The 22,195-nt window shown below is 35.7% G+C and overlaps 2 protein-coding genes across 3 annotated transcripts in view; one reads left to right on the top strand and one right to left on the bottom strand.

Moving 5' to 3' along the window:
* The window catches only part of P3H4 (prolyl 3-hydroxylase family member 4 (inactive)), a 58,530-nt gene that overhangs the window by 7,552 nt on the left and 28,783 nt on the right, over positions 1-22,195 (top strand). The gene's annotated exons all lie outside the window — the stretch shown is intronic.
* Positions 2,759-22,195, bottom strand: part of LOC131197773 (Golgi-associated RAB2 interactor protein 2-like) — a 76,849-nt gene continuing 57,412 nt past the window's right edge. Inside the window, exons 3-6 of one of the 2 annotated variants that reach the window (XM_058182242.1) lie at positions 10,332-10,528; positions 8,539-8,797; positions 5,364-5,413; positions 2,759-2,997 (exon numbers count right to left, since the gene is read on the bottom strand). In XM_058182242.1, coding sequence (XP_058038225.1) covers positions 5,402-5,413; positions 8,539-8,797; positions 10,332-10,528 — 468 coding nt within the window. In that variant the 3' untranslated portion in view covers positions 2,759-2,997; positions 5,364-5,401. Of the gene's footprint in view, positions 2,998-5,363; positions 5,414-7,105; positions 7,515-8,538; positions 8,798-10,331; positions 10,529-22,195 lie in introns of those variants that run through there. The other variant, XR_009155026.1, reaches the window with a different exon arrangement.

Below are 22,195 nucleotides of genomic sequence, written 5' to 3'. Positions count from 1 at the left end.
CTCTTGCCTATTTTAATTTGTATTCCTAGTCAGACTTTTATGGTTATGTTTTTGGTAGGTGGAAGAAATATAGGACTTTTTTGTCAATGAGATAAAATAACACACAGTGATAAAACAAATGTAAAAACATCAAAATGTAAGTGGGAATAGAAGACAACGGGCTCTAACATGCTAGCTGAACCAACTATTTAATAAATCATCAAACTCTGGTAAATAATTAGATGTTGAGTGCTGTGTATTGGACTCAATGGAATTTGTCTATTGATTCATGGACAGGTTTTTTCACATTATTATTTTATCTGGCCAATCCTTATTTTGAACAGACTAGCTAATGTTCCAAGATTGGTGGTAAATTGGTTTACACAAAAGGAAATAATATCGGGGGGGGGGGGAAATCCCCTCTAGAATTTTTAAATCTTAAGTGAATTCATCATCCATATTTTTAACAGTAATTGCCTTTTTCCAATACTTAACATAACTTAACATTCCAATATTTAACATAAGATTATTTAGAAACATCCAGCTGTTCATTTTCAGGTCTTATGTTTTGTGAAGAATTAATTTAGGATACTCATTTTAGCCATTCCTTAAAAGGGGCCAATTTACTCCAATATTATGTTTGCTGGAAGTAAATTACATTAACTCAAATCTGTCCTGTTAAAAAGGGATTAATTTGTCTTACAGCATTTGTCCACTAGATGGTAGAAAAAGACCAGCAAATATCTGAAGAGTTTATAGAATAAATATTGCCAGAAATGAAAGAGTTTGGAGATTAGGGCTGTGCAAAATATTTGAAAGACGTGGTTTACCAACCTGTTAGAAAGAACAGAGCACACCTCATTGAAGCATGAAATCATTTTCATTCTTTGCAAGGCCTGTGCAGTTGCTTTGAAAACTGATCCCAATTGTGTCTGCTTTTTTTCACTGCTGGTTCCAGATGAAATATTGTGTATGCATATTTTGTACCACAGATTGGCAACCAGGGGAAGCTTTTGAAGCAGTAATGCAGTGCAAGTCAATCCTTTAAAAAGAGTTTTTTAACGCTGCATTAACGTTTTTTGCAAAGCACCTCCTTTATTGTTTTATACTGCCCTATTACAAATGGGGTGTGCCTATAGAATCACAAGACTGGAAGGGATCTTGGAGGTCTTCTAGTCCAACCCCTTACCCAAGGCAGAAGTCCTTATATCATTCCAGATAAATGGATGTCCAATCCAGTGTTGACAAAAGTTCATTTCTCATGATAACTTTTCATATCTTCTGGCTTTTTGCAGTTGGCTTGATCCAAATTTAATCAGGAACAACTGTTAAAATCAATAGAATTTGGGTAATTTGAAAAAAGCCTTCTTTTTCTTAAGAACAGAGTAGAAATGTTTACAGGCTTTCTATTATTACAATTACTACTTACGGGAAATTTTACGGTCATAATGAAATCAAAATACATTGAAAATAATGTGTACGCTCTAACTATATAATCATGAATGGTAGCAAAGTGGATTGAATTAACGTTTTTTGGTATGGAATAAATTTTTCATTCAAAATCCAGAAATACGCCTAAATAATGAGAGCTATATTAATTGGAAACAATGTTGCCACCCTGAGAACAATGTTTGCTCTGCGACCAAATTGAAAAATATATGTAAATAACGAAAGAAACCTAACTAGCTCAAAAATGCTATTTTGCCTATTAACATGAGCATCCTTAAAAGAGATGAAGATAAAATGTGTATTGTTAGGCAAACGATGTAATTTATGTTCTTGAATATGACATAAAGACACAATTAGAAAAGACCAGGTCATCCTGTTACAAACTGTTATTTTGTACCATTGCAATTTTCTACCTTATGATCACTGTTCCTGAGCCATATATTTTGGGAACTGATCTGGGTACTACAAAAATGGTATTGGGGAGTGGTGGGTGTTGCCCATGCCTGATCAGAAAACTGAGAACAAAATTACAGGAATTTGGTGTAGTGGTTAATATGACTGGCCTAGAAACCAGGAGAGTATAAGGACTAATTCTGCTTTAGACAAGAAAGCTGGCTAGGTGACCTTAGGCCAGTTAGTCTCTCTCAGTTCAGCCCACCTCGCAGGGTCCTTGTCGAGAAAATAGGAAGAGAAAGGAATATTATGGACGTTCACTGCCTTGAGTAACGTATAAAGCAATGAAGGCATAATAAAGATCAAATAAATAAATAAATCCTGTAAAGAAAATAATGTTGTCTATTGCTAAATTGAATTGAAAAACATTTCTCAATAATAAGTGGAACCCCCTACCCTCTCCTATTCCCCAACTCCTCAAAGTTAGGAAACAACCCTTATTTCTGCCAACCTTGAAACACTGAAATAAGCAAAGAAGATCATTTAATATCACACACACACACAGAGAGAGAGAGGTTGAGATTCCCAGGTTTTGGAGATTAGCACAAAGGATAATCCTCACACATACCCCTTTCGTATCTGGTAAATTAAATCATTCCCATCCACCCCCTTGTTTCATGTCAAGCTCATTTGTTGTTATATATAAAAACACTGATATAGTTTTTTATAACAACGTAAGGCTATCTGGCCCTTGCATGTAGTTTTCACTAGTATGAGAATATATTTTTTAAAATTGAAAAACTGCATTTATGAAATTTAACAGAGTAACAGAATATTTCTTGCCTTTATGAAAGACGAAGGATATTCTGAGCAGTGGGTGGTCACTAAGCTCAGCTTGAATGTGTCAATTCTAGTTCTCTGCTTGCTATGTGACAAAGATTCTTGCATTCAGAAGATGAAGTTTATATTTGGTATATTTTAATTGGTGTATAATTGATATAATTGTATATAATTATAAGGGAGCTCCTACTCTTTTAATGTATTCAGGCTCCTTGTTTTACTCTGCCCGGTATCTTTTCCCTTTGTTCTGAGATTTGTTGCTTCGTTTGTTCTTTCTCTGGCTCCTGAAGCAGCCTATAAAGAGAGATGCAATCTTGCTTGGCTTTCGGGCAGCACCTAAAGAAAATTAAAACCAAAGTTAAGTTCAGCCCTTTGAGGATGAGGATGAGAGATAATTGAATAGGGCTGTGGCAGGAACCTTAGCATAAAGATGACAGTTCTTTAGATTTTCCAATACTATGTACTGCTTGAATGCAAACATCTGTAGAGCTAGGTCTTCATCTTGTGGGACATACAGAGATATATGGGTGGAAGCAGGGGTGAAATGCTTCCGGTTCGAACCGGATTGGCCGATCCGGTAGCAATGGCGGCGCTGGTTTGGAGAACTGGTAGGAAAAATCCCTGCCCCCCCCAGCCATGCCCACCCAGTGCCCTGTCGCCTGCTTCCCTGCTTGCCGCTTCTTTTAAAAAATGCTTTTAAAAGGTTAAAAAAAAGGCTCTGGCGGTCACAGTTGAGCAGCGCGATTGTCAGAGCCTTTCTTTTTACTTTTAAAAGCATTTTTTACAACCTATTCAGCTCCCCTGCATGCTGTTCTACTTACCCCATGCCTACTTTTGGTGTGCACTGTGCATGCACAGATCTTGCATTTGGTGCATGGTGTGCACTGCGCATGCGCACATGCAGCGCGAATGCGCAGCCAGTGAACCAATAGTAAACCAGTTCAGATTTCAACACTGGGTGGAAGGGTTATATGTAAAAGAAGGAAAAATAGTGCTGGGAATAATCCTACTGGCTATTTTCATGTAATAATGATTAGTTTAAACATAGCTTATTAAATTTTTGTGCTTGCGCAACATGCTGACCCATAACTGTACTATAGAGGCTATTTGTACAATGCATTTGGTTAGTTTTTATTCCACTGTAAATGAATAGAATCTGCAGATATAAAATAACTGCTCTGCTTAGCTCAGAATTAGTTTCTTTCTCTTTTTTTTTCCAGAAATTCTTTTTGTGTCATTACTTGTTTATCCACATTAGAACAAGAAAGCAGAAACTGTGTCTAGACACAGACTTCAGTCTAGTTTCACAAAGATAGTAATCCATTTTGTGCATAAGCTATGCCTGTGGTTGATTTTGGATATACTCAATGATAGATTGTGATAGATTTTAGCCGAAGAACCATATAATAGCAGGGTACAAATGAAGGTTATAAAAGATTGCTTTTTAGATAACCGAAATGTGTGAAGAGAATGGAAAATGTCAAACCTCAACTTCTCAAGTTGTGCAAGCATTGAGATAGCCACAAGATTAGCTTGAGATAGCCACAAGATTAGCTGCTGAAAACGTAGATATTTCTTGCAAGAAACCTGTAACCTCATCCTGGAGAGGAGGGGGGAGCAAGATATTTAGATGCTTTAGCACAGCAACAGGAAGCTATAACCAATTAATGCTGATATGCTGTATTTCTGTGTTTTTTCTATTTTTGAAAAGTATATAACTGCTTGTTTTTCCACAAGGAAGTTGTTCAGATGTCACTACAGCTAAATTGCTCTGAACCTTTGCGCAAATAAATACAGCTCCTCTGATTCCGAGGTCTGAGTCTCGTTATTCCTGCAACAATATATTCTTAAAGGAAAAAGGTTATTTTTCAATACTTTAGGAGGTGCTGCTAGGAATAAACCTGGGATCTTTATATGCAAAGCATGTGTATTCTGTTTGGAAACTATTGCTCTACCTTGTTCAGGTAAAAAATAAATAGAGGAAATGAGGTATAATGTTAAACCATATTTGAATTATCTTGCTGCCAGAAACTCCAAGAAATATCCAGTTTGAAGGTTGTAAGGATCCAGTGAAAAGTAGAAACAGAGGATGCAATACATCATTTTCTTCCTACACAAACTCAGTCCTCTTTAAATCAGAGTTATACTGGAACAGTTTTTGATACAATTTGACCGACCAGAGCTACATCTTCCACAACAGCTGGATAAAATGTCAGAACAAGGACATTTTCAAGCAAGTTTTCAAACTTTGAATTTGATTGGGAGTATTTTTTTTTTTAGAAAAAACATTTGAATTTTTTATTGTTCTTATGAGAAAATATTAGCCTATATTTTAAAGTTCAAATCTTTAGAGGGTGTTCAGTCTGATATGAATAAAAGTATGAATTGATATGGGATAAAATAAAAATTTCCAGAAACAAATGGGATATGGATGTAATCACATGATCACAACATGCAAAGAGATTAAAATATTTATAGATTAAAATTGAATAGTGATTCAATGAAGTGATAAAGCACCTATGTAATATAGTTATAAAACCAGAATTTATCACAATGTTTTGCCAGAAGAAATATAATTTATCTCTGGTTACTTGTATATGACTGTTGCCCAGGCAATGTCTGTATGTAGAATGAGGAATGATTAAGAGTTAATAATAGTTTATTTTCCTTGTGGAAAAAATAACACATTAATCATCTCTTACCTCTGTGTCCAGACCTGCTTTGACTGGAGAGATTCTTCCTAACTGGTTTTCTGAAATAAGAATAATCGTGCAATATTAGAAATTGCTAAATACCATAAGAGTTTTCCTCTTTTCTCTGTCTAATAAGTAAACAGAATGCCCCTCCCCCTCCTTCTGGTTTTATGATTCATGGTAAGATTAAATCACAAACTATATAAAGAGAAAATTAAAAAAAATAAAATTGACAACCATCTGCACCATTGCAATAAAAATAAAAATAGTGCACTAAATAAAAATCACTGGCCTTGTTAAGTTTCTCTTATTAGTTCTTTCATATGTGAATGTTAAGTACAAAATAAAGGGAAGTAAGGTAAATGAACATCTTAAGGGTTTCTGTTTGTATTGCAATTACAGGTAGTTATTGACTTGTGAATGTTTTTCACATTTATGACCATTGCAGCCTCTCTGTGGTCACATGATCAAAATTTGGATGCTTGGCAACTGGCATGTATTTATAATGGTTGCAGTGTCCCGGGGTCATGTGATCACCTTTTGCGACCTTTAGACAAGCAAAGTCAATGGGGAGGCCAGATCCACTTTACCAACTTACCAATCACTGCCTGTTTTGGAGCACCACAGCTACATTTTGAAGAAGAGAGATTTCCCCATTTATGGAAGAGACGAGTGTATGATTGATACATTATGCTATAGAAATTATCTAGAAGGCACTTTAGATGTATATTGGAAATGTGAAAATATGACAGGACATTTATCATACTTGATGGACATATAAAAAAGCTAAAAAAAGGTTGGATCCAAATATATACTTTGACACAGAAGATTCAAAGATTAATATTCAATTGAAGATTTTTTTTCCTTTTTAGAATTGATTAATGAATAAACAGCCATGGAAAAATTATTTCAATATCTGATCACAGTAGCAAGATTACTTGTATGCATGGAGACGGAAAGATCTGCCACTATGGAGGAATAGTTGTGAAGTAGACAGATTTTCTGAAATAAATAGCTTCTTTGATTAGAGAGAAGACATTAATTGCTGACTGGAAGTCTCGTATGAACCATTTGTGTAAAAATGAAAAAAGTGAACCTATGAATAGTTAGACAGGATCGATTATTGAAAAAGTAATATGATATAACTTTAGCAAGAGAAGTTAAAATATATTTGTATTTATCACAGCTGTGAAGGATACAGGAATTCATTTCTTTAACTTTTTTGTTTCTTTTCTATTTTTCTTTAACTTTTTTCTTGCACTTTTTTATTTTTTATTTTTTCTTCTCTATTTACTATTAGCTTTTATCTTCTTGTTTAAAAGTTTTTAATAAAAATTATATATTAAAAAAGATATTGCATTCTCCTTCAGTAGGCTGGGAATCACACCTACCCCTTTAGAAGAACATTTGTTAAGAGTCAGAAACTATGCACAAATGGAACTTAGCATCCTATTACCAGCAGCCAATAAAAGGAGTTTTGGTGAGCAATCTCAGAACATCATATGAATAAGTGGGTGTAAATATTATGGGGAGATCTCTGATATGGGTTCAGAGGGCTCTGTTCCACACTATGTCTCACTATCTGCTTTGGAGGACCACAGCTACATTTCGAAGAAGTGACTGCAATGTTATGTCCTAATTCTATTGTGGCCTCATAGCTCCATAGAGTGGGGCAGAGCTGAAAGGCTCTGAGGAAGGAGATTGAATAATATAATAATATAACCCATTACCTCTGTTTAACTTTCACATACCTGTACCTGTTAATATCCAAGTTTTCTGTTTCATCACCAACACCAGGATTCTTTATTTTCTCCCTCTCTAACTTTTTTGCAATGTTCTTCTTCTCTGGGGTTGTTTGACAGAAGGCCTCCTGACTATTCTCTATTTTGAGAGGTGGCGGTTTGATTTCAGGAGTGGGGGAGTTCTTGGAACGTACAGCAGTTGGATCATTTTCTTTTTTGGTTTCCTTTGCCTGAGTAGTGGGGTTTTGAATGACAGGACAAATACTCTTCTTATTCTCTATCTTTTTTTCAGGTGTGCATTGAATTTCTCCCTGAGGAGGTAGGCTCTGAGGAGAGGAATATTTGGAGATTGAATTTTAATTTCCCTTTGCTATACTTCTGTAAACTGGAGTTGACAATTTGTAAGTTTGAGACTTAACATCCCAGTATAGCCTATCACCGTGATAGCGAAACTATGGCACCCCTGTGGGGGGTGGGGAAGGCCCGTTTTTCTTTCTCACCTGGCTCCAGATCTTCTCTACGCATCTAGGGTGTTTGAAAATAGCCTTCCCCAGGCCCTCTGGAGCCCAAAACGGCCCATTTTTCAACTTCCAATTGGACAGGAAGTGACATTTTTTGCAGTCCCCAGCCTCCAGAGACTCCTAGAGAGGCTCTGGAGTCTGAGGACAGCAAAAAAGTCACTTCCTGTCCAACCGGAAGTTGGGAAACGGGCCATTTCGGGCCTATGGAGGGCCTCTGAGGAGGTGGGGAAGGCTCTTTTCGCCCTCCCCAGATGCATAGAGAGGACCTGGAACCAGGTGAGAAAGAAGAATGGGCCTACCGGGCCATCACGTGTCAGGAGCGGGGAGACCGTTGCACACACATGCGCAGGGCGGGGCACATAGAATTATGGGTGTGGGCACCTTACCCCCACCCACCCCATCCTGGCATGCGATGGCAAAAAGGTTAGCCGTCACTGGCCTATCACTTTAACCTGAGTTCATAGGTATGACAAAAAGGAGATAGGCTTCTTCCACTATTGCTCTTTTACAACTGCTACTTAATTCTTTTGCAAGCAGAGATTATCCTGCAGTATGGGAAGTAACATTGCATATTAAGGTGAGTGCCTTGCCTAAAATTCTGTTACAGTTACAGTTTTGTTACAGTTCTTGATGGGAGAGAAAAGGATAAAGAGCAGTTGACTGGTATGGATAAGCAAATTTGGCTGGCTTTGAGATCTTTGCTCCAATCAGATACATTCCTGGAGTAATTAACTGATTCCAATAGTACAAGAAAGTTATGTGCTTCGAAACAAGAGATGCATGTTCTGGAAAATAAATATATATCTGTAAGTAAGGAGTCCATTCATTTCCAGTAAGGGAAATGAAAGATTATTTTCTATTTGTTGTAGTCCCTGATAATTCTTAGGACTTCAGAATTAATACAATTGAGGGGGATCTTACTTTAGGTTTTGGAGGCGGAACTAGAGGTGTACCATGCTTCTTCAATTTTTTGTTTTCCAGCTTCTGCTGGTTGAAATTTATTTTTGAAGATGGCTGTAGCATTTGCACAAGCTTGATCCAGCAAACAAAAAGGTCTTGTTGCTGATGTGATGTAGGGTACAGCTGAAGGTAGTAGGTGCGGCCAGTCACTAGTTTAAGTCGCAGCTGCTTCTTTTCCAAGTTGTGGATTGATATCTTGACCAAGCACAAAGGGAATAACCTATGTGATACAAAATGGTTTTGAAACACTGAAGGCTTTTAGATGCAATGTACCTCAAGATCATATCTGAAAGGTTCATATGTAGGAAAGCACTTCATGTTTCCTTATTAATTACAGTCAACTGGTTCTTTATATTTTAATAGATGGATCTTCATATGGATCAGTATCTTGTGCTGCTCCTTATATGTTTCAATATTTTAGGAGTAAACTAGATGACCTTGATGGAAAGAAAGAGAATCTGTTGCTTAGATAAAATTTGCTGAAAATTTTTAAAATCCTCAACAAGGTAATATTCAGAAGTAGTTCAAGCAAGTGTTTACCTAATTCACTGAAACATAAGAAGAACAAGGAGATACAGAACACTGATATAAGAGAATATTTTAGTATTTCAGAGTTAAACACCTAGTTTGGTAACTGAAGCACTGCAAAAAAGCCATCAAGCTCACAAAACACAATTACTCCATGGATACAAACAATTAGTTTCAAGATTATTATATTCAGTTTCAATAAATGTGTTTTAGCCTAAAGGTTAATTAGCTGATTTGGAAAAACATTTATTATAGAAGCTAACATCAATTTTGCAACTCTCATTGTTTCTGTACCTCTTCCTCCTCTTTATAATTCAGTATATTAGGGATAAACAGTTTCCAAATGTTATCTTGCTGTAGACGTTAAAAACGATTCTGCCCCTTTTGCCTAAGCTGCAGATCCTATTTATCTACAACAAGATTGTCTTCTTACTCCATTCAATGTATAGTTTTAACAGAATATACAATATTTTGAAAAAGGTATGTGCAAAATTTTAGGGAACTGTTTGATGAAAATAGCATTTGGGTCCCTAGTAATTTTTTTGCTTTGGATCTCGCTTGTTCCAAAAGTCTGCAGTTGCTAAAAGGAGTTTGGATTACAGTTCAGAATTAATTCTACACTTTCCTATTATTTGGCCAGAAAGGCAAAAAATATTGTAAATTACAGAAGAATAAAGAAAAAGTTAATTTTCTTCAGCTAGAGCAATCTAAGTCATGGAACAAATAGTATCTTTAACCTTATAAAAGATTTACAATTCATAAAGCAAATTGGTCTTGAATGTCTATAAAGAAAAATTGCTCTATTATCATTCTATCAAATCCAAATTTGTATTGTGTTAACATATTATAAATGCATACCAATATTATACCAATCCAATGGTACATATCCAACCCAATACTGAATATATATTAAGGGATTATTGATGCGGATCAAGTACTGATGTATTCCTTCCAGTCATATTGTATATTAAAAGTGAGTATTTTGTACTGGCTCATGACTAAAACAAAAGTGATTTTGTTTTTGTTGTTGGGTAAAAAGAAAGAAGTCCTCCTTACTGCATGCACTGAGCAATCTAATCATAAAAGATAGAGTTTGGGGAAGAACATCAGGGGCAAGGAAGACCTCAGCAGGCCAGATGATAAGATCTTGATGGACAGTTCAGAAGTTACTATCTTAGAATGACTTCAATATGGAACATTATAATCTGGACATGAGTGTGACTCACCTTTTCAGTTCCAATTTCCCTGGGAGGTGCTGATGGAATATGGATGTGGATTTTGAAATATGTTCTTCAGATGAGACAATGGAGCTTGCCAGAAGCAGGATATTAGGGATCGATAGCGTGGGAATGGTGGAAGTCACTCCAAGTGTAATGACTTTCTTCTTATTGTGGACATCAATTGGGATACCCTCTTTATTGATCTAAGTCACATGATAAAGATTTATGATATTAATACTATATTATATTTAAATATATTATAGATACATTAAAATACATTATTATAGTCATTACATATAAAATATTTAACCCCTAAGGATTTATATTTATGCAATTTATCTAACTCCTCAATCCAGATAGATTCTAGGCAGTTTATAGAATCTCTTTGCAACCCACCAACTATTATCAAATGATCCATGCTACTAGAAAAAGCTTAAGATGTGAAAAGGAAAGCAAACTTGTTTTGATACACCTGTGATAGCACTAGGGAGATTGTAAAAACACATTAAGGTGGGGTGACAAGCAGATAATAGAAGTAAAAAAAATATAAGATGATAGCTTGTAAAGTATACACAGTGGGGAGAAGACTGGTTCTTAAACAATGCCAATTTTAATGATACTGGTATATATAGATATATAGAATTTTTATTAAAGCAGTTTTTTACACAGAATAAGAACAGTACAAAATCTTAAATTAAAGATAAGACAAATGGGAAAAGTAATGACAAATGATCAAGAAAAGAAGTGAAAAAAGAATAATACTTTGAATTTTTTAACAGTGATTATAAGTACATTTATATTTTACTTTAACATGATCCTGATTTTTGAAACTTGTTATCCCTTCCCTTTATTGCTTATTAAATAGCTTTATTCATGTCCAGATATTAATCTCTCTCTCAACCAATAAATAGAGAAATATCTCTTATCTGGAACTGTTTGATATTATTATTATTAAGATTTAAACTTCATTTCGATTCATAATCTAGGCACTGCCACATCTACTATCCAGACTTTTTCTTTCTTTCTTATCAACAGTTGTGGCAGGTCCCTGTCTGTTTGAATTCTAAAGTCCCAGAGCAATTTTAACTTCTTCATTTTCTATGACTTTTTCTTTTTTATGTTCCCAACAGTTTCTGCTTGCAGGCAGATGATATTTCTTGCAGCTCTTCTAGTGCACCATCGTTGTTGCTGTTGTTGTTACTATTATTATTATTATGGAAAAATGTATCTGAGGGAACTGTTTGATGATGATGATGATGATGATATTATTATTATTATTATTATTATTATTATTATTATTATTATTATTATTATTATTATTATTATTATTATTATTATTATTATTATTAAAGATTTAATCTTCAGTTGGCTGAGCAACCAGGGCCATCAGCTCGCAGAACTACTGGAAGAAAAGGTGTGTATTCATCACAAATGGACAGTAACTGATAAGAAATAATGACCTGTTATTACAGATAATCTGACAAGGATATTTGAAATGAATGCAACAGTTTTGAGAAGAACAACATCCAGAATCAGAAATAACAGAACAGAGGCTGGCAGATCAATGTCGATTTATAATATGAAATAAAGTATTCACAGAAGCAGAATTGAAAGAACTGTAAAGGTTTATCCAGGGCAAAGAAATCAAAACCTTGCCAGAAGTAACTCAGAATGTAAAAGCAGATCAGAGGAAGTTGGCAGCAGAGGAATCAGTAGAGATTTACAGTTGTTTTCATTTTGAAACCAGGCACCTTCTCCTCTACCACAGGAAAAACAAAGCCCTTTAACTAAAGAAGTGAAAGAATTGAAACTATACAACAGGGTTCTCAAATCCACTCGCATAGTGGGCCTTATTGTATTGCAATGTTTATTGCCTTTGCCTTGCACTACATCCTACAACATCTTGAGTCTCCAAAGACCTATGCAAGGGTCCCTTTTGTAGACTTTAGTTCAGCATTCAATACCATCATTCCAGACATTCTTCTAACTAAGCTAAACCAGCTACAGGTACCGGAACAGACTTGTAAGTGGATCACAAGCTTCCTAACAAACAGGAAGCAGCAGGTGAAGCTAAGCAAGATCACATCAAATACCTGTACAATTAGCACAGGGGCGCCCCAAGGCTGTGTGCTCTCCCCACTTCTCTTCTCTCTGTATACCAATGACTGCATCTCCAATGATCCATTTGTTAAGCTACTGAAGTTCGCAGATGACACAACAGTGATTGGTCTCATTCGAGACAATGACGAATCCGCATAATGACGAGAGGTCAACGACTAGCCTTGTGGTGCAACCAAAACAATCTGGAACTGAACACACTCAAAACCGTAGAAATGGTGGTAGACTTTAGGAAAACCCTTCCATACTTCCACCTCTCACAATACTTGACAACACAGTATCAACAGTAGAAACCTTCAAATTTCTGGGTTCTATCATATTGCAAGATCTCAAATGGACAGCTAACATCAAAACATCATTAAAAAGGACAACAAAGAATGTTCTTTCTGCGCCAACTCAGTAAGCTCAAACTGCCCAAGGAGCTGCTGATCCAATTCTACAGAGGAATTATTGAGTCTGTCATTTGCACCTCTATAACTGTCTGGTTCGGTTCTGCAACCCAACAAGAAAAACACAGACTTCAGAGGATAATTAGAACTGCAGAAAAATAATTGCTACCAACTTGCCTTCCATTGAGGACCTGTATACTGCACGAATCAAGAAGAGGCCGTGAAAATATTTGCAGATCCTCGCATCCTGGACATAAACTGTTTCAACTCCTACCCTCAAAACGACGCTATAGAGCACTGCACACCAGAACAACTAGACACAAGAACAGTTTTTTTCGAAGGCCATCACTCTGCTAAACAAATAATTCCCTCAACACTGTCAGACTATTTACTGAATCTGCACTACTATTAATCGTTTCATAGTTCCCATCACCAATCTCTTTCCACTTATGACTGTATGACTATAACTTGTTGCTGGCAATCCTTATGATTTATATTGATATATTGATCATCAATTGTGTTGTAAATGTTGTACCCTTTATGTACACTGAGAGCATATGCACCAAGACAAATTCCTTGTGTGGAAACTATACAACAGGGTTCTCAAATCCACTCATAGTGGGCCTTATTGTATTGCAATGTTTATTGCCTTTGCGATTTGGGTGGATGTGGTTGCCAGTTTGACAGGCCTGCCATAGAATAACTGAGCATCTAGAACAGAACAAAAACATCAGAATAAGGCTGTTGCATTGTTCCAAATAAACAGCTAGCACAAGCATTAAAAGATGCAAATACTGCAATATAAGCACCAATTCACTGCAAGAAACAAACCAAGTAATGTACAGCACAGCTGCATTTATAACTAAATACTTAGGATGCAAAATCAACAAAGAAAAAAAACACCAAACATTGCACCATAAAACCGGAAAAGTAATGACAAATGATCAAGAAAAGAAGTGAAAAAAGAATAATACTGCCAATTTTTTAACAGTGATTATAAGTACATTTATATTTTACTTTAACATGATCCTGATTTTTGAAACTTGTTATCCCTTCCCTTTATTACTTATTAAATAGCTTTATTCATGTCCAGATATTAATCTCTCTCTCAACCAATAAATAGAGAAATATCTCTTATCTGGAACTGTTTGATATTATTATTATTAAGATTTAAACTTCATTTCGATTCATAATCTAGGCACTGCCACATCTACTATCCAGACTTTTTCTTTCTTTCTTATCAACAATTGTGGCAGGTCCCTGTCTGTTTGAATTCTAAAGTTCCAGAGCAATTTTAACTTCTTCATTTTCTATGACTTTTTCTTTTTTATGGTCCCAACAGTTTCTGCTTGCAGGCAGATGATATTTCTTGCAGCTCTTCTAGTGCACCATCGTTGTTGCTGTTGTTGTTACTATTATTATTATTATGGAAAAATGTATCTGAGGGAACTGTTTGATGATGATGATATTATTATTATTATTATTATTATTATTATTATTATTATTATTATTATTATTATTATTATTATTATTATTATTATTATTATTAAAGATTTAATCTTCAGTTGGCTGAGCAACCAGGGCCATCAGCTCGCAGAACTACTGGAAGAAAAGGTGTGTATTCATCACAAGTGGACAGTAACTGATAAGAAATAATGACCTGTTATTACAGATAATCTGACAAGGATATTTGAAATGAATGCAACAGTTTTGAGAAGAACAACATCCAGAATCAGAAATAACAGAACAGAGGCTGGCAGATCAATGTCGATTTATAATATGAAATAAAGTATTCACAGAAGCAGAATTGAAAGAACTGTAAAGGTTTATCCAGAGCAAAGAAATCAAAACCTTGCCAGAAGTAACTCAGAATGTAAAAGCAGATCAGAGGAAGTTGGCAGCAGAGGAATCAGTAGAGATTTACAGTTGTTTTCATTTTGAAACCAGGCACCTTCTCCTCTACCACAGGAAAAACAAAGCCCTTTAACTAAAGAAGTGAAAGAATTGAAACTATACAACAGGGTGCTCAAATCCACTCGCATAGTGGGCCTTATTGTATTGCAATGTTTATTGCCTTTGCGATTTGGGTGGATGTGGTTGCCAGTTTGATAGGCCTGCCATAGAATAAGCATCTAGAACAAAACAAAAACATCAGAATAAGGCTGTTGCATTGTTCCAAATAAACAGCTAGCACAAGCATTAAAAGATGCAAATACTGCAATATAAGCACCAATTCACTGCAAGAAACAAACCAAGTAATGTACAGCACAGCTGCAGTTATAACTAAATACTTAGGATGCAAAATCAACAAAGAAAAAAACACACACCAAACATTGCACCATAAAACCGGAAGAGTAGACTGGAAAATAAGATCAGCAAGTTGAGATCAGATGCAAGAACAGATGAAAGAAAAGAAGCTGAAGAACAAAAAGACCAAAGAATACCTAATCAAGATATACCACTTAGAAACACAGAAGATCAAGGAAGCACTGGAAATAATGAAGCAGCAAATAACAGCTATAGCCAAAAAGATCAGCAGATAACAAAGCTCAAATTGCAAATTATAGGCAGAACCTCCAATTTTAATCCATTCAGAAATGTTTCCACCAATCCAATGGATTGGAGAAACTGCAGTGGAGAATGGAGAAACTGCAGTGAATCAATCAATACCTGACAAAGAAGAAATAGTCCAGTTCTGGGTGCAGATATGGGATAACCCAAAGAAATATAACAAGATATTGCAATGGAGTATGGATTGGACAAATGTGCCATATTTACTATCAAACAAGCAAAAATAGTGAAAACTGAAGGAATCAAGATGACCCACAAAAATAACAGTAGAGTCTCGATGAAGATGATTACTACAAATACCTGGGTATTCTTCAAGCTAACAACATCAAGCACACTGAAGTTCGAGAAAAAGATTAGAACTGAATACATCAAAAGAGTGAAAAAGATCTTAAACTCCAAACTCAATAGGGGAAATACCATCAAGGCAATCAACCCCTGGGCAATTCCAGTCATTAGATACACAGTTGGAATAATGGATTGGACTCAAGCAGAACTAAAAGCAATGGGCAGGAAGACCAGAAAAGTATTGACTATGAATCATGCCCTCCGTTCTCACAGTGACATTGACAGACTCCACCTTCCTAGGCAAATAGGTGAGTGAGGAGTGTTGCAAGTACATCAGATGGTTGAAGACGAAAAAGTGGCTTTGAAAGAATATCTGAAGGAATCTCTGAAAATCTGAAGAAGATATACTGAAGTCAATAAGACATGAAGGCTTATTGACTACTGAAAAGACCAGACTGACCTACAAGAAAGACCAAATGAAGAACAGAATGGAAACATGGGAAAACAAGGTACTACATGACCAGTACATTAAAAAAAACAAAAGCAGATAGCAGACAAGACCTGGTAATGAATAAGAGCAGGAAAGTTGAAGAAAAAGACCGAGGGACTAATTCTGGTTGCACAAGACCAAGCCTTAAAGACAAGGTCATACAAAACCAGAACTGAGACGACAGCAACAGACAGTAAGTGCCACCTATGCAAAGAAGCTGCAGAAACACTCAACCATCTGCTAAGCTGCTCCAAGAAGATTGTACAGACTGATTACAGAAAGCAGAAATTGGTGGGACCATAAAAAAGAAAAAGTCATAGAAAATGAGGAAGTTAAATTGATCTGGGACTTTAGAATTCAAACAGACAGGGATCTGCCACATAACATTCCAGATTTAATAATTGTCAATAAGAAAGACAAAAAAGTCTGGATAGTGGATGTGGCAGTGCCTGGAGACAGCAGAATAGAAGAGAAAGAACTGGAGAAGATAACAAAATACAAAGACCTACAAATAGAAATAGCACGACTGTGGCAAAAGCAAACAAGGGTAGTATCAATAGTAATAGGTGCCTTGGCTGAAATTCCAAAACAACTGGAACACCACTTGAACACCATCGGCATTGACAAATTCGCCATCAATCAATTGCAAAAAGTGGCTTTACTGGTAGCAGCTTCCATCCTGTGACAATATCTATAACACCATCAAACATCCAAATCTGCCAATCCCAGCTCCTTGGTAAGGATTTGAATGGTAGACAAAAATGCCAAACCTAGTCTGAACATCTGGCTAACTGCGTGATGATCAGTAACAATAATAAAAATAATAATAACCGCACTACTCAGAACTAATACTCAGATGTTAACTTAGCAGCTCTTAGGTCCTTGGTTCGGACTTGTTAGGAGCTGTTAAGTTTTTACCGGTTCTGGACTGTGAATTGAATTGATGATTAACAACCATAACAACCACCACAACAATTATCAGAACTAAGTAGAAAGAGGCTCACTTTGTACTTAGTGTCCTCCAACTTCCTTCTGTCCATGCCTCAGAAAGCTGCCTATCCTTGTTTATTTAAACTATACATTTCATAATTCATACCACTATTCATTTTTCAAACACAGCTTCAATAGAATCAAGGTACACTTCATTTTATCGGATCCAATCCTATGAAAAGATGATAATGGTGGTGGAAAATACGTTATATATGAAAACCTCATCTGACTCTGGACTGAAACCAGATTTAATTATGCTTAGATTATTAAATCATTTCATTGATTGCAATAACTTTGTTCTAAGCTGACAAATAATGCATTCAACTTTTTGATTTTAACTCCCAGATGAGCTCCTTTCCCTGAAAAATGAAAATATTTACAAGTGACGGGAAGGACCTACAGTATATGGAATTAAATGAGTAGTGGATCACATTTTGTTTGGTGGTTTCCAAATTGTATTGGTTTGTAATAATTTCTCTTTATCCAGGACAAAAAGCAATAATTTCTCTTTATCCAGGACAAAAGATAAAGTATAACTTTCAAAAGGATTATACTTTAAGAGCCTTTCCTTGTTAGAAATTAAATTATTTCCCTAACTATATAAGTTGTTACCTTTGACTCATTTCACCTCCTTTTCCCAGCTCTCTATGAGAGAGAAAGTACTTACTTGAAAGAAATCACTTTCAAACATGGGGGAATACTGAAACATCTCATATTCCCCCTGCCGTAATAAGCATTCGAGTGTCTCCATTCTTCTATAGAAAAAGCTCTTTGTGCAGGTTGTTTCAGACCCAACACCTCAAAGCTCTTAGAGCTGTAAGGGAAAAAATGTCATTCAGAAATGTGGCTAATCTGGAATCCAGATGTGAATATTTACTTGCAAAACCTGATATTAATTTAAGGCAATAAAAATTTAAATTATATGTGAAACACTTTGAAGTGCAAATGAAAATGACTTTTCCAAATTTCTTTTGAGTTCAAGTTGGAATATTTTGAATACCTTGGGATCCTTGCAACATTTTCCATTTGAATTTTAAAACTTTTTCATCAATGACATAGGTATTGGAGTACATAAATTATAAATTGAAAGTATCATCTTTATCTATTATTTAATTATGAACATAATGTTTTTTAATGCAGAAAACTTAAATTTGCCATGGAAAAACTTCCTTTCCATAACACTATTGAGAATTCTTCACAATAAGTTAAAAAAGCAAAAATTCTTTATAGGGATGCTTATTGTTTATGCAGTAGAGTTGGAATTGTTTATTTCGTGCATTTGTATTTTCCCTCAGGGGAAAAAGAAAACAACACAGCCATTCAGAACAGTAAATTTGGATCTGCACAGCAGGATCATCACAGGATGTTTCAGATTTGCTACTCTAGGGAGCAAAAGATACTTTTCCTCCTCCTCCTGTCATTGCAGGATATTCCCAGATCAGGCTGAAAATGGTTTTTTATTGTACTAGTATTGCTGACTTATATATATGAAGGACAAAGTTCAGATTTTCTTGTTAATGGAGATCGTAACATAAGGGACACCTTCTATCAAATAAGTTACTTGGTACTCAAGTAACTGTCCATTGTCAAGCAGCCATTTCATTTGAAAAATACATGAAATAAAATAGGTCCTTCTTAGTCATGTTTAGTATATTAAGGCCCTCAGCTTCATACCTTCTTTCTTTTCAGCAAGATTGGGTTCACTTCTCTGAGATTCTCTGGAGAACTGGTTTCCACATTCTCACATTAAGAGTTGCTTATAAATCTCTGAAGTGAATAAGTTTTGCAACTACCACAGTAGCCCGATGTCACTTTTAGAGTATAGGAAAAGGAGACCTTGGATAATGGGATTTGTCTAGCAGTGGCCCCCTAAGAAGTCAGAGGAATCTATCAATCACTTTCCTGAACTTGTTCACATTAAGTTGTAAGGACATCACATTTTTCTGTCTCATTGCTGAGGCATAAGAGAACTTGGGCATCGGGACAACAAAATTTATGCCAGCCTAGTTTTCTGCTAACCCAAGGACTGGTGTGTTACAATGTAATGTGATTCTCTAGCTGTGTTTTGTACTGAGTTTTTTCTGAAATCATTCTGTCAGGGTTCCAAGTAACACCCCCAATGAAAGAAGACTCCAAGGCTTGAAGTTCCTCAAAGTTTCATTTTATTAGAGATGTCATATTGGCACATCTGGGAAAACCCGAATCTGAAAGCTTCCAGGTTTTCTCCACCCAAAGGAAAGTCCCAAGTCCCTGCCCAGCACCCACAGTTCCATCACATGGTCCAATCAAAACACCATCCCAACTGGAGATGCCTGCCAGTTCCAGCCCTTCAGGTGCAGGGTAAGATGTCCTTGACTCTCTGAGAAAGGAATGTTATTATGACTGTCTATCACTCATGCTCCATATAATCCCCCCTCTCAATTTCCCACGGTAGTAAATGTGGCAGGCCTGAAGGCCCAGTTCAAAAGATGGCTTCCAGACCTGGCACATTCTTAACTTCATATTTAGGAATCACTGCCTCTTTCTCCAAATAGCTACCATTCCCTAAAGATGGATGTTGTCTATAGTATGTCTTTTTAATTAGACATAATGTACTAGTTTACTTGATAAATTTTATGATTGAGCAAAAATTTGTATATACGTATTCCATGAGAGAAAGGCAAGCCTTTTAATAGTTGAGATATATTTAGATATATGTGCTAAGGTCATAAATTAAAAGGTGTTTTGTAGTATTAACTTGATGTATGTGATTTTAGCAGCCTGCAATTTTGAAAGAAATTTTCATTTCAGTACCTTCTGCCTGCTATTGTCTGAACATCTCTGTTTTGGGCTAAGGATCATCAGATTAAATATTTAAATCCCTTTTTATTGTCCAGACTTGAGTTTCTATCATCAATGATTAAAATTACCTTAAATGAAAAAATAAACTTTAATCAAGCACAGGTGTGCCTGCGTGAATATACAAAGTATCTTTTCTTCATACCTGAATTACCACAGCTCCCCCCAAGATGGGGTTAGAAGGTTCGCCTTCCAAACAGACATAGTATTTTAAGCAGCTTTTAGTCACTGCATGTTTTCTGTTTCAAAATTCTTGCTGTCTTGTTCTTAGTGCTGAGAACCTACACTTACCTGTGCTCTCTCAATTTATGTTGTGTTGCCTTATTAGCTACAGACACTCAGAGGTTCATTGCCCCCCTATTTTGTCACACAGAAGCTGTTTTATGACATCACTAATATCTTTATTATCATTTAAGTTAGGCATTTTCTCCTGGCTTGCAAGTAAGGAATAAAGACATAGAGACATTATGGACAAATAGAGAATTTAACTTAGTTTATTGCAGTTTTTCTCTCCAGAGAAATATAATGACAAAGTTCAAAATTCAGCAATAATATTATAATGATTTAATACGTGATAAAAAATTTAGCTCCCTGTGTATAGATTTCATTCTTAGAAATCATTCAGATGTGGGACTTTAGGGACTATGGGCTTGAGCATACTTTATAATAAGGCTGGTGCCTTATGAACTGCCTTGTCTAGAGAGACAATATAGATTCTAGTCCTGAAATACATTTATTTATTTGTTTGTTTGTTTGTTTGTTTGTTTGTTTGATTGATTGATTGATTTCTATACCGCCCTTCTCCCGAAGGACTCAGGGCAGTTTACAGCCAAATAAATATCTTTAATAGATGATCTGTACATCATCTATATAAAAATGGAATTTTAAAAGGTACTAGTTTCTTTTGATGGAATAAGCAATACCAAGCTTTTCAAACTATTTTCTAGTATACTCCAAGCAGTACACATAACATTGTTTTTGCTGGTTATTATTGCTGCAGACTGTAGGAAAAAAGCCAAATAGTAATACATTTAGCTGGTACAATTAATACAATATAAGTAATCAGTCAATATCCTCCTGTTTTCACATTTTGAACCAGTTAAATGATCTTCAAAGGCTGATGTGACCAGTAATCCTGATGTTTCCAGCACAGCAATAATTGAAGCCAAGTCTACTTTTGCTTGCATGAGGCATAACTGCTACACAATGACATTTCTTTATTTACAGTTGAGTTTGTCTTTCCTTAGTTCGTAGCCCACCATTTTTGTTATAAATATAAATTCTGATATTATTAGAGAGAGAAAATTATTCTTCCCATCCATTCTTTTTATGAACTTTGTGATTTTATAAATTATCTGCATGAATCTCTCTTACTGTCTCTTTCCATCCTCTCCCCCATGCCACAATCTTCCAGTTCTAAGTACTATAGCCTTTTTTGGCAGAAGTTTTCTTTCTGTTCCTAAATTTGTTGCATTTTTTATTGTTTTCCTTATTTTACTCTATCTTTCTGAAGACTTTTAGAAACATAGCAGTTTTCTTAATATTGCTAAACCATTATGTTTTGTTGCTTCCAGATGGAATTATGGAATTAGATGTGGTGGCGCGGTGGTTAGAATGCAGTATTGCAGGCTAATTCTGCTGTCTTGCAGAGGTTCAATCCTCACCTGCTCAAAGTTGACTCAGCTTTCCATCCTTCCGAGGTTGGTAAAATGAGGACCCAGATTGTTGGGGGAAATATGCTGACTCTGTAAAACTGCTTAGAGAGGAATGTAAATCTATGAAGTGGTATATAAGTCTAGTTACTATTGTTCTTGCTATTATCCATTTTGTTTCATCTTAGCCATATTGATGAGCTGCCTGAATATTCTAAAGGGGCCATTTAAATTGCAGGTTTAGCTCATTTAGTGGACACATGAATTCAGCAGCCCAGGCAGTTAGTATCTTTTATTTGGTATTTGAGCAAACGATTATTTGGGCAGTTTCTCTACCCACAAATTTCTGAGACAAAGAACAACAACAATAATAACAACAACAACATCCCTGTATTTTTAATCATTGTTTCATAACCCTGGCTCATTTTAGTGGGGCTTTCACAGCAGCCTATGGAATATAAGTGGACCAGAATGTTAATATGTTTGCGTCATGCTTCATGTATATGCATATTGTAAATTGCATAATTTATGTGCTGA

The sequence above is a fragment of the Ahaetulla prasina genome, chromosome 4, assembly GCF_028640845.1.
Source record: "Ahaetulla prasina isolate Xishuangbanna chromosome 4, ASM2864084v1, whole genome shotgun sequence".
Taxonomy (NCBI): Eukaryota; Metazoa; Chordata; class Lepidosauria; order Squamata; family Colubridae; genus Ahaetulla; species Ahaetulla prasina.
Note: the sequence above shows the minus strand (reverse complement) of the source record. Positions and strands in the feature narration are given on the sequence as shown.